The 26,833-nt window shown below is 53.3% G+C and overlaps 1 protein-coding gene across 1 annotated transcript in view; it reads left to right on the forward strand.

Moving 5' to 3' along the window:
- LOC119971676 (anoctamin-9-like) overlaps nucleotides 1–26,833 on the forward strand; it is a 411,929-nt gene that overhangs the window by 155,348 nt on the left and 229,748 nt on the right. The window contains exons 10-11 of the mRNA XM_038807554.1: nucleotides 13,655–13,715; nucleotides 19,594–19,676. Coding sequence (XP_038663482.1) covers nucleotides 13,655–13,715; nucleotides 19,594–19,676 — 144 coding nt within the window. The remainder of the gene's footprint in view (nucleotides 1–13,654; nucleotides 13,716–19,593; nucleotides 19,677–26,833) is intronic.

A 26,833-nucleotide genomic window follows, 5' to 3' on the forward strand; every position in this document is an offset into this window, starting at 1 on the left:
GGCCCATCGAATCTCCACCAACCATCTGAAAGAGCACCCTTCCCTTCCCTCCCCTCCCTATCCCCGTAACCCCACCTAACCTGCACATCATTGGACATTAATGGATAATTTAGCCTGGCCCTAACCTGCACACCTTGGAATGTGGGAGGAAACTGGAGCACCAGAGGAAGCACACGCAGACACAGGAGAATGTGCAACCTCCACACAGTCACCCGAGGCCAGAATTGAACCTCGATACCTGGCACTGTGGGGTGGCCATTTTGTTCAACAAAGGAACAGGGTTTGTGGGGCCATGGAAGTGCGGGAGCTGGGGGGAAGATATGTGACAGTGAGTGGGGTGCTGGAGGGGACTCCGGTGGTACTAGTCAACGTCTGTGTGGAGTCTGCATGTTCTACCCGTGTCTGCGTGGGTTTCCTCCGGGTGCTCCAGTTTCCTCCTACAAGTCCTGAAAGACGTGCTGTTAGGTGTATTGGACATTCTGAATTCTCCCTCTGTATACCCGAACAGGCGCTGGAATGTGACGACTAGGGGCTTTTCACAGTAACTTCATTGTGGTGTTAATGTAAGCGTACTTGTGACAATAAAGATTATTATAATTATTATTATATGTGCCAAATTAGAAAGATGTGGGGTTTGTGAAGGGTTTACTGGCAGTGAGCATGTACCTTGATACGCACCAGTTAATTATGGGTGGAGATTTTAACTGTGTGATGGAACTGAGGGTGGCTAGGTCGAGTCCCAAGTCAATGGGAAGGGTGAGGATGGCAAAGGAGTTGGGAGGGTTTATGGAGAGTTTGGGAATGATTGATCCTTGGTTGAAGAACCTGGGGGGTGGGGGGGGGGGGGGGTGGGGGGGGGGGGAAGTACTTCTTCTCACGTATATAAGGTGTACTCGAGAATTGATTCTTTGTGATGAGTCGAGCGGTGTTGTGGGGGGGGGGCAGAGTATGTGGGGATTGTGATATCTGATCATGCGTCGCATTGGCTGGAGGTGAAGCTTAGTGCGGGGCAGGTGCAGAGGCTGTAATGGAGGCTAGATTTGGGTCTTTTGACTGATAAGGGGTTTTGTGGTCGGCTATTGTGGATTACCTGGAGGTTAACCAGTATGGGGAGGTGCCGGCGGCCACTTTCTGGGAGGTGTTGAAGGCGGTGGTCCGGGGGGAGATTATCTCGTTCAACGGGCACAGGGACAGGAGGAGGACGGTTGTTGGACAAGATAGTCCTGGTGGACAGATCCGTGGAGGCCCCCTAAGGAGTTGTTGGTAGAGACGACAGTTGCAGGGACAGTTCGATAGTCTGATAACAGGAAGGGCAGTGGGCAGCTACAGAGGTTGAGGGGAGGTGCAATATGAATATGGGGAGAAGATGAGCTGGATTCTGGCCCACTAGCTGAGGAGGTAGGCTGCATTCAGGGAAATTTTAAGAGTGCAAACAGAGAAGGGAGAGTTAGTGTCAGAGCCGAGGAGGATAAAGGAGGTATTCAAGGGTTACTATGAGAAACTGTACAGGGCTGAGCTAGGTAGGGAGGAAGCGGATAAGGGACAGTTTCTGGATGTGTTGGAGTTTCCAAAGTTGGAGGAAGAGAGGAGGCAGGCATTGGAGGAGCCACTGGGGCTGAGGGAGGTGATTGACAACATTAAGCGGATGAAGTCAGTGAGGCTCCAGTGCAGCACAGCCTTCCAGAGGAGTTTTAAAAGGCGTTTGCATCAGAGTTGGCTCCACATTTGTTGGGGATGTTTGGTGAGGCATTGGAGAAGGGGGAGCTGCTAGAGACACTGACACCGGCTTCAATCTCGCTAATCTCAAAGAAGGGGAAGGATTTGTTGGAATGTGGGTTGTATAGGCCCATTTCGTTGTTGAACATAGACGTGAAGGTGCTGGCTCAGTTGACGGGGAGGAGGAAGGGATGCATGCCAGAGTAGTTGCTGCGGATCAAATGGGTTTCGTAAAGGGCAGGCAGCTCTCTGGTAACATCGAGAGGCTGTTAGATGTGGTTATGACTCCCTCAGTGGGATGGGTGCTGGAGGTCATTGTTTCTATGGATGTAGAGAAGGCTTTTGATCGGGTGTAGTGGAGGTGTTCATTTGAGATGTTGGCTAGGTTTGGGTTTGGCCCGAAGTTTGTCGTGTTGGTGCATCTGTTATATGTAACCCTGGTGGCAAGTGTATGTACAAATGGGATGAGGTTTTGGTTGCATAGGGGAATGAGATGGGGGTGTCCATAGGTGAATTGAGCCCTTGGCGATGGCCCTTGGTGGGTCTGTATTGTGGCAGGGGATTGTGAGGGAGAGCAGGGAACACTGGGTATCGCGATATGCGGATGACCTGTTGCTGTTCCTGTTTGACCCGTAGGAGAGTATGAGTAGGATCATGGGAATATTGGAGAGGTTTGCGGCCTTCTCTGGGTATAGGTTAAATGTCGGGAAGAGTGAGGTGTTTCAGTGAATGCGGCCGGGCAGGGGACCAACTTGGGGATATTGCTATTTAAGGTAGCTAGGGAAAGGTTCGGATTCTTGGAGGTTCAGGTGACTAGGGAATGCTCTACGATGCACAGGTGGAATTTGACAATGTTGGTGGAGGAGATTAGGGGGGATTTTAAGAGATGTATTACATTACATCTGACACTGGCAGGGAGGATGCAGGTGGTAAAAATGAATGTGCTGCCAAGGTTCTTGTTCGGTTTCCATCCCACCCGATCTTTCTCCCGAAGACCATCTTCTAGAAATTGGAGACAATGATTTTGGAGTTTATATGCGCGGGGAACATGCTACGGGTAAACAGAGTCCTGCTGCAGAGGTGGAGGCAGAAAGGGGGGGGGGGGGGGGGGGGGGGGTTGGTGTTCCCGAACCTGTTGCACTATTATTGGGCAGTGATGGTGGAGAAGATGAGGCAACGGTGGAAGGGTGACGGAGTGTGGAGTGTGCCAAGGTGGAGGAGGTTGCTGATTTTAGGGGATGAAGTTTGAGGGCTTTGGTGACGGCTCCACTCCCACTAGCTCCAGGGAAGCATACGGGGAGCCCGGAGGTACAGTCGACGGTTACGGTGTGTAATCAATTGCAGAGATACTTTATGTTGGAGGGGATTTTGGTGTTGACACTGTGGTATTATCATACATGAAAGTAATGTAAGGGTTAATGAAATGTGTGCAGACAGCCACTAGAGGGAGCAATCCTAGAAGTATATAAGGGATGATACTGAGTCCTTGTGCGACAGAAGGTTGGAGTAGGTGGTAGGAGCAGGAACTGAGCTAGGAGTACTGAAGAGAGTGAGAGAGCATGAGAATAGTTAGTGAGTTAGGTGTTAAATGAGTATAGTTTATCTGTGTTTTTATATCCAATTAGTTGTGTTAAATAGTTTTGTTGGTTTATAAGACTCGTTGTTTTTTGATCAACACTACACAATGTGGTGAATTATATACCTAGTAATTCACACTGTGTTGTATTACATGTATTGTGTCCTCGTGGGCTCTGTATACGAGCCGTTGCGCGGCTCTGCCCATAGGCAGAGATGAGGAGTTTGTACTGGGCTCCACCCTTGACTCCGCCCATGGCTCCTCCAACTAACCGGAAGTATAAAGCACTGTAGTCGTAAGCCTGCTCTCAATTCATCTTGTCACAGGCAGGCTCAGTTGTAAGACTATTAAAACCACTGTTCACTTCCAATCATGTGTCTTGTGAATTGATGGTCACATCACACATCAAAGATATCTGGTTAGAACAAGGCAGAGAACAACACATGGTGCCAGGAGTTTGTCCCTAAAAAACTAGAATAGATAGGTTAGCGAAGACACCATAAACATAAAAAGACAATTGAACAAAGCAATCATGGCTTGACATCTAAAAGAACATCTGGGAAGCAAGATGGATACTCTGCGGAAGCTGGATCATCACACAACAGACGGTAAACTATGTAAAAACTGGGCGTTCTTCAAGCAGCAGTTTGAAAATTTTCTGTATGCTGTCGCACTTGAAAATGCCTCAGAACAATGGCAACTAGTACTCTGGCTGCAAAGCTGTATAACTTATTCTATTTTGAGATTGAGGATGAGAAAAATCAATTTAAAGTAGTCATTAAAAAATTTCATGAATATTGTGGGCTTCCAACAGAAGAAAAGCCAAGTAAAAGACTGTCAAAGCAAAAAAATGTAATGTCCTAAAAAGTAAGGTTAAGGGGTGAGGGATTGTTGGGTTACGGGTATGGGGTGGATACGTGGGTTTGAGTCATGGCTCGGCACAACATCGAGGGCCGAAGGGCCTGTTCTGTGCTGTACTGTTCTATGTTCTATGTTGGAAGATTCTGTTAAAATGACCCGTGCGAAACTGCGAATCCGTTGAAACTGTGGCGCAGCTAAAAAGTCAGTGCGCTGGAAGTGAAGGCCAGTTTGCCGAAGAGAAAACTCGCGATTCCGAGTTTGAACGTCGTCCGTGTATGTGGGACCGGTTTGCACATGCGCACATTGAAAGAAGATGTGATTCGGAAACTGACCGTTCTGTTGTGCATGCGCACTTTAAAAAAGAGCGCACGCCGTGTGAGGATCATTTTGCGCTTGCACGCTGGAGGTTTGCGCATGATGTCACTGACGTGATGATGTCAGGATGTTGTAGCTCCGTCCCCTTAGAGCAGTGCCCGGCAATGGGAAAAATGGGTTTAAAGTGCAGAAAACTGAGTGAATCTCCACCAGCAGCAGAACAACATTTGTGCAGCAGTAGTGACATGACAATATACAGCGTGGAAGAAGCAATTGTTCCAGGACACAGATTCGAAAGTCTCACACCGATTACAGGAAGATAAGAAGTGTCCAGAAAAAAGTTGGATAACTCGACCATAGACAGCGAACACGAGCAGTTCGGAGAAGAGGACACCTTCCTGATAGCGACAGTCACTGAGGTTATTCCAAAGGATTCAAGTGAGGAATCCACTACGCCTCTCCAACAAAAGATCAGTCAGAGATGGACTGTAAATCTCAATCTGAATGGCATAGCTACACTATTTAGCATTGATACGGGTGCTGAAGCGAATATGATTTTGCGGAAGTCATTACTGCAAACAAATGAGACCATAGGAAAGTCTAGGTGTCAACTGGTGAACTACAATGGGAACATGGTCATCATGGAAGATACATATCATCTGTTGGTGAGATATGGAGACATTGAAATACCTCTCTAAACTTTGAGGTGATCAACGATAAGCACATATCAGTAGTCGATGTGGAAGTTTGTACAGCTTTGCGTCTGGTCCGGAGAGTATATGCAACAGATACGGCGACGGATCAAGAAGAAGACTGCGGGAGACTTCCGGTGACGGCGGGCGGGAGGCGGCCACGCAACGGAGGGCTCCCGATCGGGAACGGCATTTTCGGGGCTTTAAGCCCGGTCCCAGGGTCTACGGAGGCGTCAAAGGCACGGAGAAGGCGCAGAGGAGGCACAGCAGAAGAAGATGTCAAGGGTCGGTAAGAAAACGGCAGTTAAACAAGCAGCTGAGGGCCTGTCGGGGAGTGGAGAGGTCACCACGGGGTCAGCAGGGAAAAAGGCTGGAGCACCAGGGGAGGCCGCATTGCTGAAGGCTGAAGAAATAACCAAGGTGATGGCTGCAGAATTCGAAAGGCAGTTTACAAAACGCCTGGAGGCGATGAGGAAGGAGATGAGGGAGGTTTTGAGTGTGCTGGTGGAGGAGGCGATTTCCCCTGACGGCGGTGGCGAGTGCAGTGGCGGAGGTGCGGGCGCAAGGGGAGGCGCTGAAGGTAGTGGAGGAGACGTTGGCGCAGCACGGTGATCAACTTACTGATGAGACCATCAATTCACGCAACATGTGGTTAGAAGTGAACAGTGATTTTAATCGTCTTACAACAGAGCCTGCATGTGACAAGATGAACTCCAGATGAACTGGCAGGTAGGCTCTCAGCATCAACCTTTATACTTCCGGTTAGGGGAAGAGCCGTGGGTGGAGCCCAGTACAAACTCCCGTACACTCCCAGTGCATCTCCCCCTCGTGGCAGAGCAGCGCAACTGCTTGTGTGCCGAGCTTACAGAGACATAGTACAACATGTGTAATACAGTGTGAATTACGCTACTGTGATTCACCACACTTACCCCGATGGGGAAGGAGATGCGGAAGGTGATGGAGATGAACAAGGATCTGCAAGGAAAATTGGAAGACCTGGAAAACAGGTCCAGGCGACAGAATTTGAGGATTGTGGGGCTGCCCGAAGGAGTTGAAGGGCCGAGGCCGACGGAGTATTTTGCCGCTATGCTGGCGAAGCTATTAGGGCAAGGGGAGGATCCCTCCCAATATGAACTGGATCGGGCTCATCGGTCGGGGAGGCCTGTACCAAAGGCGGGTGAGCCACCAAGAGTAGTGAATTTGTGCTTCCTTAGGTACTGTGTGAAGGAGAAGGTCCTGTGCTGGGCCAAGTAGAAGCGGGTGGTGCAGTGGGCTGGAGCTGGTATACGTGTATACCAGGACTTTACGGTGGAGCTGGCGAGGAGGCGGGCTGCTATCAACCGGGTGAAGAGGGCACTGTACATCAGTAAGGTGCAGTGCGGCATTGTATATCCAGCGAAGCTGAGGGTGACTTAAAAGCTCAAGGACTTTTATTTTGGAATGGCGGAAGCAGCGGAGGAGTTTGCGAAGGCAGAAGGACTGTGGCAGAACTGAGAAATTGAGAAATGGCCATGTGCCGATGTAACCTCAGGACTGTATTTTCTTTTTTGTCTCTTCTTTTCTTGTTTCACTGTCCGGGTGTATGGGCTAAAGGAGCCAATGGTGTATATATTTGGACAGGGGAAGTGATGGGACTTGCACTCGAAGTGAGGGCTCTTTGGGGTGTAGGTGGATATGTGGGGTGTGTGTGCTAAAAGGGGATTTCTGGGCTTTCCTAGGGCCGGGCAAGGGGGAAAGGGACCCGGGCGGGGGGGGGGCCTCCGCGCTGGCCGGTTTAAACCGGCCAGTGAACGGGAGTGAGGTGGGGGGAGGGGCTGCGGCCATCGGAGCCTGGCAGAACAGGGTCCGAGTGGTCTTGCCGGAGTGGAAAGTTGGGGGGAAGGAACCGAGGTTGGGGGGAGGGGTTTTACAAGAGGCAGTGGGCGGGAGGAGTTGGAGGGGAGGGGAGGGGGGGATTTACAACTCTTGGGTATCATATACGGTACTCTTTCAGAGGTTGGACGGCGTTGGGTGTGGGGGGGGGTGGATTCTAGGGTGACCGTGGGCGGGAGGGGGGAGTGGACGCCAGGGTGACCATGGCGGTCCCGGATTCCTTTCTCTTTTTCTCCTTTGTTTTTTGTTTCCACCGTGGGAGGGTTTGTTTTATTGGATGCATATATTGACAGGTGGGCCGTTATCAGCAGTCAAGGGCATTCAGCCTCTGATCTCCGGGTCTTCACGACACGCGACAACGCAGAATTGCTGAGCAAAAACTTAAAGCTAAGTTCCGCACAGATGAGTGCGGCCTCAACCGGGATCTTGGATTCATGTCGCATTACATTCACCCCCTACCATCTGGCCTGGACTTGCAAAATCCTACCAACTGTCCTGGCTTGAGACAATTCACACCTCTTTAACCTGGGATCACCCATTATCTCTGGATCTGTAATGATTTGATTACCCGCAAATGCTCGCATTCCAAGCATTGTCTGGCATCTCTGACTTTGTCTATATAAATGTTTCTGGAACATACCTCTCCATTCACCTGAGGAAGGAGCAGTGCTCCGAAAGCTCGTGTTTGAAACAAACCTGTTGGACTTTAACCTGGTGTTGTAAGACTTCTTACATGGCAGAGTGAGTGAGCAGGTTATTTCTGAGTAAGTGTTTCTTGATGGCACTGCCCCTTTCTATCACTTTTACTGCAGATTGAGAGTAGACTGATAGGGTGGTAATTGGCTGGGTTGGATTTGTGTTGCTTTGTGAGGACAGGACTTACCTAGACAGTTTTCCATATTGTCAATGTTGCCACTGTACTGGAACAGCTTGTCTAAGGACATCTGGAGTACAAGTCTTCAGCACTATTGCCATAATGCAGTACTCAGTCCCTTCAGCTGTTTCTTGATAGCATGCAAAGTGAATCAAATTGGTTGTGGATTGGTATCTGTGACGCTGGGGACCTAAGGAGGTGGTTGAGATGGGTCATCCACTCAATACTCTTGGCTGAAGATGGCCGCAAATGTTTCAGCCTTGTCTTTATGCTTGGCTCTATTGAGGATAGGGATATTTCTGGAGCTTACTACTCTAGTTAGTAAAGTAAGTAAAGTCGCCGTAGTCCCAGATGACCATAGGCTGCTTTCACGTTTGAGTGGGGAGAGCTGACTGGTGGTGATTTAACCTGAGGATCACCACACCTCATGCGAGGAGCAAGGTTGAAAAGGTGGGCATTCATAAATAACCTGTTTAGCAGTTCATTGATGCAGGGCTGCAGAGCTTAGATCTGATCCACTGGTTGTGGAATTGCTTAGCTCTGTCTATCACATATTGCTTTTTTCTCTTTGGCATGCACATCGTCCTGAGTACTAGCTTTACCAGGTTGATGTCTAATTTTTAGGTATGCCTAATGCTGCTCCTGACATGCCTTCCTGCATTCTTCATTGAACCAGAGTTGATACTCTGGCCTGAAGGTAATGGTAGAGGGAGGTATGGGATTACAGACTGTGGTTGTATACGATTCTGCTGTTGATAGCCCACAGTCTCAAGAATGCCCAGTTTTGATTTGCTCAATCTTTTTGAAATCCTTCCCATTTAACATGGTGGTAGTGCCTCTAAACTCTGTCGGGTACCTTCAATGTGAAGGTGACACTTTGGGCACGATTCTCCGGAAAGATTTCTGAGTGGGAATAACTGCGAGCTTCCCGGCGCTCAGCCCAGCAAGGTTGGCAACACTATTCAATGTTAATTGGTCCACTTAATGAAATGAAATGAAAATCGCTTATTGTCACGAGTAGGCTTCAATGAAGTTGCTGTGAAAAGCCCCTAGTCGCCACATTCCGGTGCCTGTTCGGGGAGGCTGTTACGGGAATCGAACCGTGCTGCTGGCCTGCCTTGGTCTGCTTTCAAAGCCAGCGATTTAGCCCTGTGCTAACCCTGAAGAGGACTATTGGGCTTCTCGCCACAAATGAAGGCTTGCCAGCCGATGCGCCAACACTATGGTCACGAGCCCCCCCCCCCCCCCCCCCACCCCACTAAAAAGGGCGAGCAGCACTTAATCTGCACTTGATCAGCCCACCCCAGTTCGCAACAATGGCGCCGAGGAGACCAGCCCCAAGATTCGGGGACGCTGACCTGGGAAGGCTGCTAGACGCTATGGAGGCCAGGTGGAATGCCCTGTGCCCCCAGGGTCCAAAAGGGTCAGCCATAGGGAAGCCAGTGCCGCCTGGGACGTGTGACGGCGGAAATGAGCTCGGGGAGTGTGGCCAGGAGGACTGACCCTCAGTGCAGGACGAGGTCAAAGACCTACGCCAAGCAACATGAGTGAGTAGACATCAATGCCACCTCCCTCCCACTTCAACACCCCCAACCGTTCCTTTACCCCCTCCCCCTTCAACCCCCACCCCATCCTTCCCTTCACACCCTCCCTCCCACCACTGTGAACTACGCATTGGCTAATGATGGTCTCTCTGTGTCTCCTCAAGGAAAGATCTCCCATAATCATTGGGAGAGGGCCCAGACTGGCGGAGGCGTGCCAGAATTAATAACCCTCACGTCTTTTGAGGAGCGAGCCCTGGAGGTGACTGGGGTGGCTGAGCACAGGGCGGTCACCCACGCGGAGGCTGGCGGACACCGCAGAGGTGAGGAACCACCAGGCTCTACCCGTGGGACCTGTCAAACGTGAGCTGTTATTGGCTTCTTGACTGACCCATCCCTCCCACTGACCACATGTTCATTCTCCCGCAGGTCCTCCAGCCATTGGTGCTGGCCCATCCCGGGCGGAACCCTCTCCTGCTTCCCATAAGACCACCTCGGAGGAGAGCTCCGAGGATGCAACCCTTATAGTCAGGGGGAGGGAGCTGACATCCCCACCCTCCACCAACGCAGATACACACACCTCTGTGAGAAATGTTAGTGGACAGGCTTCTAGGGCACAATCTGGTCAGCACCACACTGCTACAGTCGGAGGTCTTCTTGGACCCAGCTGGGTCCAAGCCTGATGCTGAACCTCTGGAGCAGGGTTACCCGGAGCGGATGGAAATGATGGGGAGCAGCCGGGACATTCAGATGGAGATATCAGCATCATTCCAGCAGATCCATAGCCACTTAGAGGAGTCCCAGAGGCTATGGGCGCAGAAAATGTCAGCGGCGATGCGTGGCCTGAAGACAACATTGCTAGGGTGGCAACCGCTGTGGAAAGCCTGGTGCACGACATTGCATCATTAGTGAAGGTGACGCCCATGGCTGAGGGTCTCGGCAGAGTGTCCGACTCGTTGGGCAATGTCACCCAGAACCATGCTGGCCTTGATAAGGTTCTGCGGAACATGTCTCACTCTCAGATGGGAATGGCTGAGGCACTGCAGAGCTTGTCCCAGTCACAATTGGGCATTGCTGAGACACTGCAGAGCATGTCCCAATCACTGAGGAGCATGTTCCAGCCACCATCGGGAGAGAGGGGAATTGTAAAACATATGAAACGCCCTTGTGCACAACCATCATGACGCCTCTGACACTTTATTCCGCAATGCAGGCTGACCTCCGATGCCTTGGCCCATCTCTCTAGGCATCTGGAGCGGCAATGGCGGCACAGTAGCAAGTGGCTAACACTGTTGCTTCACAACGCCAGGGACCTGGATTCAACTCCTGGCTTGGTTCATTGTCTGTGCGAAGTCTGCACATCCCCCCATGTCTGCGTGGGTTTCCTCCGGGTGCTCCGGTTTCCTCCCACAAGTCCCGAAAGAAGTGCTTGTTAGGTGAATTGGACATTCTGAATTCTCCCTCAGCGTACCCAAACAGGTGCCAGAATGTCGCGACTAGGAGATTTTCACAGTAACTTCTTTGTACTGTTAATGTGAGTTTACGTGTGATACTAATAAAGATTATTATTATTATTTCCCCCTCTGCATGGCACCCACCCACCCTCTGGCTGTGGACATGTCCACGGAGTTGTGTTCCATCCCCTGGGTGTTCGGATGTTGGCTGCTGCACGCGTGGTGTTGCGTTCTGCAGTGTTCAAGCACGATCCAGGCATCAAGGTGTGATTGGGATGCTAGGCAATGACTCCAACATGCTACATCGCTTGCCAACCCATGGGGATCCACTTGTGGTGTGTGAAGTGCTCACTTAACCAAGATTGCCAATTCCCTATTAGAAATAGCTTTCATCCGCACAGCCAGAGTCCTTGGCAGTCGGCGGGGGTTATGGGTGGTCGTTGGGCAGTCTGGCAGGGACAAGGGTTTCCCCCGGAACGAGTGAATGACCCAGTGGTTGGCATGATGGTGCCGCAAGCGTTTGCCCCCCCCAACGCCTCCCCCAATCCTCCTATGGCGACCGACGGCTGTGGTGGGTACCCCGCCCCCCCCACTGGATCACTGGGGTGGCAAGCTCAGCACCCCGGGCTCTTTGCCTGTGACCAAAGATGGCTACTCACCTCCTCGGTTCCCCACAGAAGCCTTCCGCCAGGTTCATGTTTTTAAAATGGAATATTAATCGGCGCCAGCGTGACCACTTGCTGGGGAGACCCCTGAATGACAGGATGCCATTGGATATGTGGTGGCTCCTGTTAATTGTATGGAAATAGGGCCGAAGTGGTGGTCCCAATTTCGCCTACGGGAGCAGGTTGTTGCATCGCAAACTATTTGGCGCCTGGCGCGATTCTCATTGTTGGCCCCTCCTGATCCATATAACCCAGTAATCCCACCTTTTGGACACCAAGGGGCAATTTAGAATGGCCAATGCACCTAACTTGTATAACTTTGGACTGTGTGAGGAAACCAGAGCACCCAGAGGTAACCCATGCAGACACTGGGAGAACATAGAAACTTCACACAGTCACCCAGGGCTGGAATTGAACCTCGGACCCTGGCTCTGTGTGGCAGCAGTGCTAATCACCATGCAACCCCATTGTGTTATAAATGGCAATGACTCTTTGATCCCACTAAATCCTTGTATCATCTCAAGTGCTGCAGTAGCTGTTAGTCTATTTTATTTATTGTAATATACTGATTGCAAGAGCAGTGTAATCCCAGGAAGCCTCTTGTGTTTAAAGATCAAGGAAATTAGCATTTCACATAACAATTGAGCAGAAGAGGTAAATGTATAAAGTAAAAATGTCCTTCATCTTTTCAGTGCAATAACTGAATAAATGCTGAAGCCAGCAAGGAACCTAGAGTCATAATATATTCCTATTATCGGGACACGGTGGCATAGTAGTAGGGATTGTCATTGCACTAGTAAACTGGAAACCCAGCTCTTGGGACCCGGGTTTGAATCCTGCAGATGGTGAGATTTGAATTCAATAAAAATTTGGAATTAAAAGTCTAATGATGACCATGAAATCATTGTCGTAAAAACCCATCTAGTCCACTAAACTATTTTTCGGGAAGGAAATCTGCCGTCTTTACCTGGTCTGGCCTACATGTGACTCCAGACCTACAGTAATGTGGTTGACTCCTAACTGCCCCCTCAAGGACAATTGGGAACAGACAGTAAACGCTGGCCCAGCCAGCGATGCCCATGTCCCATGAACAAATAAAAAAAAATTCCAGGGTGTGCCTTGTTTCTTTCATCTGGTGACTTAACCATTAACCAAGCCTAGTGGATACTATACTTGCATCGTAGGAACAATTTTACGGTTGAGGTTGGGTGGGCATCTGTGATGTTACAAGGGACACATGCTTGGCCAGCAAAAATATTTTTGCTTTACATTTATCAGTTCAGTAAACTCAAATAAAAACCTAAAATTTGCAGTTAAGGATTAAATGAGTAAGACACAAGGAGCGGAATTCTCCGCAACGGCCGACGCCGTCGTGAAACACGGAGTGTTTCACAACGGTGTCGGAGGCCGCTCCTCGCCCCTATCCCCCCCCCCCTCCCCCCGGCGTGAAACTCGGCCCCCGGCCTTGACGCTGGCGTCAAGGCGGCACGCCGATAATGACGCGGCCGGCGGCACCTTAGTGACATCAGCCTCACATGCGCAGGTTGGCCGGCGCAAACCCGCGCATGCGCGGTTGCCGTCTTCCCCTCCGCTGCCCCGCAAGATGTGGCGGCTTGATCTTGCGGGGCGGCGGAGGGGAAAGAGTGCGTCTCTTAGAGATGCCGGCCCGATGATCGGTGGGCACCGATCGCGGGCCAGTCCCCTCCCGAGCACGGCCGTGGTGCTCGATCCCCTCTCCGCCCCCCACAGGCCCCAAACTTACCTTTCATGCTATGTTCACGCCGGCAGCGACCAGGTGTGGTTGCCGCCGGCGTAAACAGGTCGGGAACGGCAGGCCGCTCGGCCCATCCGAGCCGGAGAATCGCGGGTCGCCGTGAAAAACGGCGACCAGTGATTCTCCGAGCGGCGTGTCGCAAAACACGACACGCCATTTTGGGGGGATGGGAGAATCGCGGGGGGGGGGGGGGTGCCAGACCGGCCCTCCCGCGATTCTCCCACCCGGCCTGGGGAGCGGAGAATCGCGCCCAATGTGTATCATGAGAAGTGGTCTGTGCTAATGATGAAACTCCTTTTATTGTTTTCATACAGATTACGCAGCTATTTGACCAAGAAATAACAATTTTCTTTGCTATGTTCATGGGAATCTGGGGTATGTACTCTCCTCATAACTATTAATTTTGTTTCTTTGAAAAGGTAAAGCCAGGTGCTGAGTTTAAATGTGATCCATGATCACTAAGATAGTTGAAGAAGGCTATATGTATTGAAGTTTGTGGGTTACTGTCACTGGAAAATTATGATATATCTTCACAACAACATTATGTACAAGTTATTTTGCCTTCACCTTAAAGGAATCTCCTTGTGCCCAGTGTAATATTCATTCCTTGTGATTAAGTGTGGATGGTTTGTATCAACTGGTAATTCACAGAGATATTTTTAAACTCTGTTTGCAACACTGGCAAGGTCAGCATTTATTCCCCATTCTTGAATGCACTTCTTTTTGAACTGCTTCAGTCTACGCGATGGACGAACTCCCACAATGATGTTAGGTAGGAACTTCAAGCATTTTGAATCAGCGACAGTGATATATGTCCAATTTGAAGCTGTGTGTGCTTTTATGGGGAAATTTGAAGTGATGACATTTTCATGCACCCGTTGCCCTTATCCATCCAAATGATGGAGGTCTTGGGTTTGTTAAGGTCTGTTGAAGAAACTTAGTATCAGTGTACGCTTGAACCAGTTCTTATCTAGCCATAACACACTTTTCAGTAGAAGAAAAGACATAGAGACAGTGAGAAAAATCATGGGACGTCATTTACGACCTGCCGGTGGCATGTTTTTTTGGTGGCCAAGGCGGCCCACCAGTGGGAATTACCGGTCCTGCTATTGTCAATGGGATTTCCCGTTGACAGCACCCATCATCGCAGGGAAACCGATGCGCCGGCGTGAGAGCGGAATTTCCCACCGGCGTGAACAGTTAGTAAATCCTGCCCATGGTGTTCATTTTCCTTCCCTTTCAAGCCACAGCGGAGGGGACCAGCACCTGGTCCAGGTAATGTTACGTGCCGGTGCCTGGGTGCAGGGTCTGGGGTCCGCGGAGTTAGCAGGGGCCCCCGCTGTGGCCAGATGTGTATGGGCAGGGTATGTAGGGTGGGGGAGGGGAAGAGCAATGGGCGACTGGAAGGTCCAATTCCAAATATTGCCATAGTCAAGATAGGCTACCTCAGCACAGACTGGGGGCGTGATTTGTTGGATGTCTCAGTGTCCGCGGGTCCACCATGCTAACCCCTGGACCATGTGGTCCCATTTCGGTGACAACTCCAGCCCCAGCCTGCCTGCCCCACCGACCACATAACTTCCACTGACGGTGGAGGCCTCTCACCATGCAGCTGAAGGATATTGCTATTGGTAATCGGTAATTGTAGTTAACTGAGCACTTCATATATCCCAAGTGGATCCCCGTGGGTAGGTGTGGCATGTGGAGGTTATTGCCTCGCATCCCATCAGACCCTGATGCCTGCACACTGTGCCTGAACACTGCAGGAGGCAACACCATGTACGCAACAGCCAACATCCACCCAGCACTGGGGACATTTCCGCGACCAGAAGGTGGGTGTGTGCACTTGGGAGGAGACCAGCGCCTGGTCCAGGTAACATTACTTGCAGGTGCCTGGTGTACAAGGTCTGGAGCCCAGTAAGCAGGGGCCCCCGCTGTTGTCGGGGGTGTGTGGGCAGGGCATGTTAGGTGGGGGAGGGGAGGAGTAATGGGGGGGATGGACTGGGGGTCCTGGGGTGGATGACACTGCTGGTTGTCAGCCTCACACCCTCTCCAATTCCTTACCGATATTACATGGGATGGACGATATCTTGGGCCCCACGGAACTTGCCCTAGTGGTGCTACTAGCAGGCCAGGCGCCCAGCACCTGAGGAGGCAGTGTCAGTAGCATCAGTAAAGGCTCAAGGTAGCGGCACATGTGCAGGGCCCTACCTCACTCCCTGAGGAACCGGCCACCCATCAGGTCAGGGAACGACCTAGAGGGGGAGGCTCAAGACAGCCCAAGGTGTACAGGCGTTGCTGTTCTTTCTATCAAATGACAGACAGTATGTGTTGCACTAGGCTCCACCTCAACAGGGAGATGATGCAGCACCTGTGCCATGGCCTCGCGGATTTGGCACCAATCGGAGGAGGAAGATACCTGGAGGAGGACACCTGCTCCCGGTTGCTGTGAATGTCACTGCAGCCCTGAACCTCAATGTCTCAGGATCAGTCCAGGGCTCAAGCGGGGAATTGTACGGCATCTCATCAGCTACAGTCCACAAGTGCATTCGGGAAGTCACTGATGCACTGTATGCCGGGCAGAAAACTATATAAATTTTGACATGGACCAGGCCCAACAAGATGCCTGGGTGTAGGATGTGCCACCATTGATGGGATGCTACAGGTCTAGGGGCTAATAGATGGCACTCATGTCGCCTTGGGTGCACCGGGCCGTCTGGGAGTGCCCTACAACAACAGGAAGGGGTTCCACTCCCTGAACATCCAGCCTGTATGTGACTACTACATGAAGATCATGCACGTGTATGCACACTTCACAGGAAGTGTGCACGATAGCTGTATTCTGGGTCAGTCGGACATCCCTGGACTCTTGGAGGACCACCCCAGGATGGCCGGTTGGCTCTTGGTGGATAAGGGGTAACAGCTGGGGACCTGGCTAATGACGTCAGTACGGAGGCCAGTGACCAATGTGGACACCCTATGCAACAAGGCTCATGCAGCCACCCAATCTGTCATTGAGAGGTGCATCGGATGGCTCAAAATGCGGATCCGATGCCTCGAGCGCTCTTGTGGAGCACTGCAGTGTACCCCCCCGAGAGTCGCCCGCTTTGTGGTGGTCTACTGTGTCCTACACAACCTGGCACGACAGCAGGGTGACATGGTGCAGGGGGAGGAAAATGTGGCCACCTCCGAAACGAGGAAGTGGCGGACCAGGAGGGGCTGGAGGAGGAGCGCAGGGAGGATGCGCAGGAGCAGCCAGAGGATGGAGCACAGGTGGGAGTGGCGAGCGTCCGTCAAGCCTGGAGGGCCAGGGAGGCCCCTCATCCTCACCCATTTCACATAGGACATGGCCTCCTCTGTCATTCCCCCTCTCCCCAAAACCCCCTCCCTCTCCCTCATCCCTCTGCTTTCCCCCTCTCCCGATCACCATCCTCCCACCCCCACCCGCCCTCCATTTCTCACCCTCCCAGTATTGTGTAACATCACTCCAGGGTGACGGGATTGTGTCGGCACTGTCAGCGGTCACGGCTAAGGTGATGACAACTCACAGAGTGCTAAGCGTTGTTACCCCTCATTCAATGCCATAGTCTGACCTCTGCCTGTCTCTTGAGTGCTCGCTCACACCCATCACCAGTACGTGGTGGGGGGGAGGAGTCCAGGACTCCCATGTCCGTGTAGATGGAGCGTGGGATTGTTGCATGTCCTGCATAGCGGAAGAAAGTGCCAGAGGCATCATATTGGTCCAGCTCCACAGATTTTAATGATTTAAATAAGTGTCTCCAACTTGTCCCGATGGTGCCATCCCACTCTCCCTACACCTCCCATACCCCCCCACCCTCCCCCTCCCAACGTATCCTCTTCCCCTTACCTCCTACTCCCCTTACCCCTACCTTATCCTCCCCCCCCCCCCCCCCCATGTCCTCTCAGTGATCCTTGATGTGCTCTTTCACTACCCCAAAGTGTGTCCTCAGGATGTACATCAGAAATGGAGGCAGCCAACTGCTTACCGCATCTTGTGGCTTTCAATGCTCCTGACAGGCATCCTCTGGGGCGGGTGGGCCCTAGCGAACCTAGGGCACATGCTCCGCCATGCTGCACTGTACCGGGTGTTGACTGTGAGATGCACTGTTATTGGGGGGGTGTAACACGGGGGAGCTGGGGGCCACCGTCGCCCTCCATAGGATGGCTCTGGGTTGAGACCCAACTCCCCCTCCCCCCGTTCGGTGGCCATTTGGCCCCGAGGTTCACCTCAGGAGGTAGGAGCAGCTGGATCGAGCCCCGGCTGCCCCTGTGTCATTTGGCTTAGCCAGCCCAGGCGGCTCCCCAATGCCTGCAGTGTGGTGTTGACGCCCTCAGTGCTGCTCCTCAGTGACTGGGACATGCTCTGGAGTGCCCCGGCAAGGCCCATCTCAGTGCCTCATCAAGGTCCACCTGGTACTGGGTGATGTCCCCCAGCAACTGGACATATTGTTGAGGTGCTCAGTCATGGCCGCCATTGACTGAGCCACTGCTTGGACACCTCCACTCATGTTGCCGATGTCGCCAACCAGGCTACCCACTGCGGTCAACACCTTCGCAGTGTTGGCCTCGATGCTATCCATTGCTGGCAACATCTCCTGAGCCCGTAGCCTCTGGGACTACTCCAATCGGTTATGGAACTACTGGAGAGTCGCTGATATCCTCCTCTGAATCTCACATCTGCACCCTATCGTCTGCATCAGCTCTGGGTAAACCTGTTCCAGAGGCTCAGCATCTGACTGTCCCAGCTGGGTCCTATAATCCAGCAGACCGCCAACAGCTGTCTCGTCTGGATGTTCCTGCCTCCACCTGTTGCGTGTCAGCAGCTCTATGGTCCTCACCAGATTGTGCCCCAGAAGCCTAACCACTACTGTCGCTCACCGAGGTGTGTGGCTGTGCGCTGGTGGAGATAACTTGGGGATGGGGATGATAACTGTCCCATGATAACGGTGGCAACTCGGAGTTGTCCTCTGAGGTGTTCTCATGGGGGGTTGAGGAGGGTGGGGGGGGGGGGGGAGACGCCTGGGGCATCCCCCAGATGGGCTGGCGCTGTCGGCTGCAGGTCCTGTGAGGAGAGTGGCTATGTGGTCAGTGGGAAGGATGGGTCAGTTTGCATGGCATTTACAACTCACGTTTGGCAGGTCATCTGGGTGTGGGCGAATGGATCCCCACTTCTGCATGCGCACCGATCTCTGCAATGATCACTGCTCTGTCCTCAGCCACCTCCAGTGTTCATTCCTCATAAGAGGTGAGGACCTTGATGACTGGCACCCTGCTGCCCGCCTGGGCCTTCCCCCATCAGTTGTAGGCCAACTTATCCTTCAGGAACAGAGAGGGGGCATCGTCAGCTGCACGTATAGATGGGGTTGCTTGGGTGTTGGGAGAGGGAGCTTGGGGAGATGGGCCGTATTGGGGGCGGAGGGGAGTTTGGTGGGTGGGAATGGGGTGGTGTGGGCAGCACTGCTGGACATGGGTGAGCCGGGGGCCGGTACGGTGCTGACCGGGGCGGTGCCGGGTGCATTCTCATGGGTGGTATCAGGGCTGCGGTGCAAATTCACGTGAGCAGCCTCGGTGGAGACTGTTGATCTTCCTGATGCACTGGGTGCCGGTCCTCCTGATCACACTGTCTGAGCTGAATGCCAATGTCACTTCCTTCCAGGCAGCACTGGATGCCTTGTGGCTGGCCCTCGGAGACCCTCGGAAGACTGAGGCATGCCTTGACCGCTTCGAGTGGTCTGCCCCTGTAGGAATCTCCGATTCATTGGACTGGTCGTCTCAGCAACGAGTTGAGTGTGGTTGGCTGTGCAGGAACGGTTTAAGTGCTGTTCTCCCTTGTTAGCAGGGGTCTGGCGAGCGTGGCCACTGCGAATTAGCCGGCGGTACCATGATTTGCAGCAAGAAGCTTATGGGGCCCACATTCAGTGGATCAATTAACGTTTTATCAGGGTGATGGCCTCGCCGGGCCGAGAGTCAGAAAGCTTGCGGCAGTTCCCACTTGCTACCACAATTCAAAACCTTTCCGTCAAATTGCGCCCTGAGATTTTTCTGGGTTTCTTTCTACATCAAATATGAGTTGTTGTAACACATTCCAAATCCATCCCCTTTGGGGATTTGACCCATAACACAAAATTAAGCCCATTTGTATAAATTGTAAATGTGTTTGCTTGCACGATAAGATTTTTCAGTAAAGAATGAAACGTTGGCAACCTCTGACTATTTCTCTCTCAAACTGTAGCCACCGTGTTTCTGGAGATGTGGAAACGAGCTCGAATAAAAGTTGTCAGCGAGTGGGATTTGTTCGACTGGGATGAGGATGAGGTAATCACTTTAGCTGAATTACCCAGTGATGGTGCATCAACATTAAACCAGTGTTTGACAACACGATTGATACTTTGCTTATGACCCTTACGTTAATTTGGAAAAGTGTTTGAGGTGGGTGTAATAAGTCCACGGAGGCAGAAGTCCCTTCACTAGAATTCCTTTTATGAACAAAACTAACAGCAGTACAACCGCGTGCATTCAGCTTGCTGTCTACACTGGCACTACATCTGACACTCCCTGTTATATACAGAGAAAAGGTTCCCTGATTGGGCCACTAATCAGGAAACCCGTACTCCAATTGGCCAATCTCAAGGCCTGGTCTAAGTCATTACAGTGGGTGATCAGAGGACCTATGTCACTTAGGAGATGCTGAAGTAAACTTGTCTGACAGTGATATGTAACACAACCAGCTCATTTCACTTTTGGATATGCTGTTGATTGTGTAGGGGTAAGCATGGTGAGGACCCACATGATGCAATTTGAACTAAAGTATTTAAAGGGCCAATAAATAAGGTAAAGTTGCCATAGTCCCAAATGACCATAGGTTGCTTTCTGTTTTATGGGTGAGAGGCTGACTGGTGGTGAGGATCTCCACACCTCAGGTGAGGGGCAACATTGAGAAGGCAGGGCCTTCATGAATAACCTCAGTAAGAATGAAGATTGAACCCATGCTGCTGGTCTTGCTCTGCACCACAAACCAGCTGTCTATCCAGGTTTGCTAAACCAGCTTCCAAAGGGCCAATACAAAGATGCAATTACGAGCAGTTTGGTTTTGGAAGCAAAAACTGAAAAAGTGTGACAATGGGTTCAGGATACCCAATGGTTGTGCCCCAGTTAAATGACCCTTCCTGGAAATGCTGCTGGGGGCTGTGGGGAACTGAAGAGAGATACTTCTCCCAGCAACTGAAAGAAGAAATTTACTACTGCCATAAAGAAAACATGGTTAAGGTGGCCCAAGAGGTCAGCAGCAGAAGTCCAGAGCTATGCTTCTGGATTCAGTCCAGGGAGTGCTTTAATAAGTAAAGCAAGTTAGGAAGGTGAATACAGTTAATCATTCCCTTACAGTTGCTCTGGGCATCTCCAGTCACTTTGAATTGTCAAGAGTATTCCACCATATCACTCCTCATGCCAATTTAACCCACAAGTGCACCTTTTTTTCCATACCGTCCCTCAAATTTTTTTAATCTATCCATCTATTGCTGCCACTCCCCTTCATTCTTTTGCTAATTTCTACTCCTCCTTAACAGCCATCTTTACAAATGCACTACATTTACTGGCTGAATATTTATTCAGTGAACACGGAACTAGAATCAATAATCGGTCTACTGTTTCTGCCATTTATTCTTTCATGGGATAGGACTTCTGGTGACGGGGATGTGCTAAGAAGTCACAAATCAGGGCGGAATTCTCCGACCCCCCGCAGGGTCAGGGAATCGCCCGGGACTGGCGTAAATCCCGCCCCCGCTGTGGTCGGAATTCTCCGCCACCCGGGAATTCGGCGGGAGCAGGAATCACGCCCCGCCGATCGGCGTACCCCCCGCGGCGTTTCTCCGGCCCGTGATGGGCTGAAATAACGCCGCTGTCAGGCCTCTCCTGCCGACGTGGTTTAAACCACCTCCGGTGCCGGCGGGATTGGCGGCGCGAGCGGACCCCCGGGGTCCTGGGGGGTGGGGGGGGGGGGGCGTGGGGTGATCGGACCCCGGGGGTGCCTCCCTCTCCCTTTCTCCTGCCCTTACCCCATTCCTCCTCTGTTGTCTGTTTTTGTCATGGACTTCCCTCCCCTCTGTTCCCTTATTGGTTGCTGATCACAAACAGGTCTTGGAACAGGCTGGTGAATTGCTTTCACGTGTGGTGTAAGCCTTTCTCCGATCCCCAAATGGAGAATTTCATCCTTTCCAATTTAAGGAATTCCGCTAAGTTGGACAGCCAGTCCATTGCCTTGGGTGGCGTTGTTGATCTCCAGCTGAGTGGGAGTCTCCAGTGGTTGATTAGGGAGGCAAAGGCAAGAGCGTTTTTCCCTCTTCCCATAAAGAGATTGGCTGTTCCAATACCCCAAAGACCTCCACTAGAAGGCAAGGTTCCACCCTCCCCTCACCACCCGGGACATGGTCTCGAAAAAGACGGCCTAGTATCCAACAAGTCTGGGACATGACCAGAAAATGTGGGTGTGGTTAGCCAGTTCACATTTGTTTTTCACCTCTGGGAAGAACCCACTCATACGTGTTCTGGTGAAGTGCGCCCTGTGCACCACCTTTAGCTGCGTTAGGTTCAGCTCTTTGCATGAGGAGATGGAGTTCACCCCAGGCAGCGAATCGAACCAGAGTCATTCCCCCTATCTCCATGCTCAGTTCTTCCTCCCACATCTCCCGTGTCTCATCCAGCGGTGACTGTACCTCTTTCCTTAGTTTTTTGTATTATATCAGTTCAATTACCGTCCCCCAGTTTGCATGCAGTCAGAAACCTATCCAGAAGGGAGTGTCCTGGCAGCTGGGGGAAAGTTCCTGGGCGCGGTTCTCCGAGGCCGCGCCGGATCGAGGTAGCCGTCGTGAACTCTGTCGAGTTCAACGACGGCGCAAAACGGCCCCGATCGCGACCTATTCTGGCCCCGAGAATGGGCTAGCATCGGGGCCGCGCGGAACATGGGGGACGTGGCGTTGAATGCGCATCATCAGCGCGCGACGCCCGAATGACGCCGCTCCACGTCCTAAAAGGGCGCGATCCACGCAGAGAAAGGAGGGAGGGAAATGACGGAGCCATGGAGGGCCGCCCTGAGGTTCCGTGATACGGACCTGGAGACCCTCCTTGATGAGGTGGAGTAGCGCAGGGGCATCCTCTGCCCAAGACGAGGGCATCGCCACCCTTCCAGCGCCGTGCGACGGGCCTGGCGTGAGGTGGGCACGGCAGTCAGTGCTGTGGGGCAGACCCCTCGGTCCGGGGGGCAGTGTCGAAAGAAGCTCCATGACCTCACCGGGGCTGCCAGGGTGAGTGCCATGAGGGTGCCCCCGGGTCACAACCATCCCCCACCCACGTTCCTCATCAATCAACCCCCCCACCCACCCCCCCGCCCCGCGGGTACGAGGGGGAGGGGGTTGCGAGAGTGAGTGGAGGGTGGTTAACAACGTTGTCACAGACCCACATGATCGTTGCGACCCACCCTGCATTAATGTAGCCTATATCTGAATGCCTTGATGATACCCGCCTAATTGTGATGCTCTATCTATGCCCCCCCCCAACAGGACAAGACTGCTAACAACAGCCGGGAGTGCAACAGAACCGGAGGGGGTTCACCCCTGACAGTGTTTGAGCAGAGGGCACTGGACTTTGCTGGGGGATCCGCCACCCGGGAGGTCGCGCAATGCGAGGTTGGAGGAGCAGAAGCAAGTGAGACAACCCTGCATGACAACCCCCCACACCCACCCCAGCCCATCCTCTGTCCCCTCACACTCTGCCCACTAGACCACCCATCCTCTCTCCCCTCACACTCTGCCCACTGGACCCCCCATCCTCTGTCCCCTCACACTCTGCCCACTGGACCCCCATCCACTCTCCCCTCACATTCTGCCCACTGGACCCCCCATTCTCTCTCCCCTCACACTCTGCCCACTGGACCCCCCATCCTCTCTCCCCTCACACACGTGGGGCAGCACGGTAGCATTGTGGATAGCACAATCGCTTCACAGCTCCAGGGTCCCAGGTACGATTCCGGCTTGGGTCACTGTCTGTGAGAAGTCTGCACATCCTCCCCATGTGTGCGTGGGTTTCCTCCCACAGTCCAAAGATGTGCAGGTTAGGTAGATTGGCCATGATAAATTGCCCTTAGTGTTGGGTGGGGTTACTGGGTTATGGGGATAGGGTGGAGGTGTTGACCTTGGGTAGGGTGCTCTTTCCAAGAGTCGGTGCAGACTCGATGGGCCGAATGGCCTCCTTCTGCACTGTAAATTCTATCTACTCTGACCACTGGACCACCCATCCTCTATCCCCTCACACTCTGCCCACTGGACCAGCCATCCTCTGTCCCCTCACACTCTGCCCACTGGACCACCCGACACCTGGCCGAGCGTGTCTAACTAACCCCGTATCATTCTGTTCCCCAGGGCCAGCCGACGAACGTCCAGGGCCGTCTGGTGCCACACACAGCCGACCATCCGCGACGACCACCGCACCTAGTGTCGCATGCCAGAGGGTGGCAGGAGGTCGGCCAGGAGGGCCATCCTCCAAATCCGGGACTCTCGAGCGGGACGTACAGAGGACGGACAGTGACGACTTTCATGGCTGTGCGTTGCCCGAAGGTTGGGCCGTGAGACAGGACAGGACGGGGTCAGTGGATCCAGACGCACAGAGGACGGCGACGCAGTCAACGGACTCACCCGACGCTGAACCGTACATGGGCCGCGTGCGCCCTGCGCCGGGACATGACTGGGACCAGGACACTCCTGAATTTCTGACGGATGAGGACCTAGAGCTTGCGGCACTGCTATGTCCCACACCATCCACCATCCCAGAGACACTCACCTCGGTTGGGCAATTAAGTGATGAAGCTCCTGGGTCACGGTCTGCTGTGCACCACACAGCTGAGCTGGTACAGCAGGTGGAGGTCGGAGCAGCCGAGGGGCTGGACTGTTGGAGGGCAGCCCAAGCCCTGCATCCAGCTGGCGGCCAGACGTTTCCCGGGTTCCTGGATTTACTCGACCCACCCGGACAGCTGATGCATTTTGTAACCCAGGGACACAATAACGGGATGAGGGCCATCTTCCAGCAGCTGTAGACGCAGTTAGAGGAGTCAAACCGCGTCCAGGAGCAGGGAGTGGTGCTGCTCATTGCAACCACCCAGGCCGACACCGCACAGTGGCGTCTGCGGTCGAGGCAATGGGTGAAACGGTATCGGCCATGGGTCAGGTTCTGCAAGGCATTGGGCTTCATGTGCACGCGTCATCCATGGCCCTGGAGAAGGCTGCCCTCTCACAGGCAGCAATGCGCCAGAGCCAACATGACATTGCCGGCGTGCTACGGGCCCTGGCCGAGTCTCACCAGGTCATGGCCCAGTCCCAGCACGCCATGGCACAGTCCCAGCAGGCCATGGCACAATCCCAGCAGTCAGTCATGGAGAGCATCGACTGCCTGACGCACGTGCTGGATGGCGTCGCGCACTCACAGGGAATGTCTCACTCCCTGGACTCCGTCTCTGCGAACCTTCGGACCCTGGTCGATACCGTTGCAGGCCTCCAGGACTGGCAGCGCCAGGTGTCGGTGGGGCAACAGGGCACCTCCCCGCTCGCACCTCTGTCCCACAGTGAGGCCCGGGGGCACCGGGCTCCCCGGGGGAGGAGGAGGTTCTGGGGGCCGCCCCATTAACTCCATCACGGGATGTCCCTGAACGCTCGGCCTCCCCCGTCCCATCCCTGGTGCATCGGGTGGGCAGCGGGCAGAGCAGGGTAGCACCACGTCATCCGAAATGCCCGCGGAGCAGCCTGGCCCATCAAGGCCGGGTCGCCCCAGGAAACGAGTGCCGACGGGGAGCCATGTCGCGGGGCCTCATTCTCAGCAGTCCGCCTCCATTCCTGCTGTACCATCTGGGGATTCACATAGATGTAGTGGTAGGACCCGTAATGCAATGAAGAGGCACACAGAGTAAGTTGGCACGGGTGCAGGGTACAGTTTAGTTGTAGGGGCTAGGGCATAATATTCACCATTAAACTCACTGTTGCACCTAACTTATTAGACTGTGTGATTTTCCCGTTGCCACGAGGATCATGGTGGTGACCGAGTGTCGTTGGGATTGACGAGCGCTGAAACTTCGGTGCCGGGTGTGCAGTCGTCCCCCCACCCCCCCACAGTCGGACATCGTAGTCCTCCGCACTCCAATGCCAGCTACCTCACGCGGGCAAGTGATGGAGTGTCCCTGATGAGCTCAGCGACCACCGAGATGGATGGTTCAGCTATTGCCATGAGTCAGACTTTGTCTAACGATTCTGAGCTCACAGCTCATCGCAGATCGGGCTGTCATCATTCAACATGGCACCGATCACACCCACTGACACAGCCATCAATGTCGTGCCATGGTACGGGTGATGTCGAAGTGGAGCAGTGAGCGGGGGTGGGGGGGATGGTGGAAGTTGTGAGCAGTCGGTCTGCACGACTGGCGATGCAGGTGGTAGTGTACTGTTCAGCGATGCCATCGCACGCGATGCGTGAATCTTGCAGCCACCAACGTGTCGCGTGCCCGCTGTCCTCGCCGGTGCCGTCGTGCAGCCTCCTGCACATTACCAGCACCCTGGTCGTGTCTGTGTGCTGCGCCCGATGCACCACCCTGCTGCATGCCAACCTCCTCCACCTCATCCTCCTCAACCTCCTCATCCTCCTCAGCGTTGGCACCACTGCCAGTGGCTTTCCCTCCGACTCCTCCACCAGGTCATCTCCCCTCTGCGTTGCAATGTTGTGCAGTGCACAGCATACCACAACAATGCGAGCGACCCTCTCGGGCTGGTACTGCAGGGCCCCTCCGGAGCGGTCCAGGCACCTGAATCTCATTTTCAGCAATCCGAAGCAGCGCTCAACCACACCCCTGGTTGCTGCATAGGCCTCATTGTATAGGGTCTCCGCGTTGGTCTGAGGCCTCCGTATGGGCGTCATCAGCCAAGACCTCAGTGGATAACCCCTGTCGCCCAGCAACCAGCCCCTCAGCCGGGGGGGCCATCCCTCAAACATTGCGGGGATGAACGACTGCGCGAGAATGTAGGCATCATGCACACTCCCTGGGAACCTTGCGCACACGTGCATGATCCTCATGTGGGGGTCGCATACCACCTGGCTGTTCATCGAGTATGTCCCCTTCCTGTTAGTGAACACTTCACTGTTGCCTGCAGGCGGGAGCATGGGGACGTGAACACCATCGATCACTCCCTGGACCATTGATATCCCTGCCATCCCTGCTTCTTGATGTGCTGGGTCTTCTGGAAAGGTTATGTAGCGGTCCACGATGGCGAACAGGGCGTCGGTCACATCCCGGATGCATCTGTGGACCGATGCCTGCGATATCCTGGATAGGTCCCCGCTCGTAGACTGGAAGGAACCGGTAGCATAGAAGTTAAGTGCCACCGGCACCTTGACGGCAACCGGTATCGCCTGTCCTCCTCCCGATCCACATGGGGCGAGGT

Source organism: Scyliorhinus canicula, chromosome 9 (genome assembly GCF_902713615.1).
Source record: "Scyliorhinus canicula chromosome 9, sScyCan1.1, whole genome shotgun sequence".
Taxonomy (NCBI): Eukaryota; Metazoa; Chordata; class Chondrichthyes; order Carcharhiniformes; family Scyliorhinidae; genus Scyliorhinus; species Scyliorhinus canicula.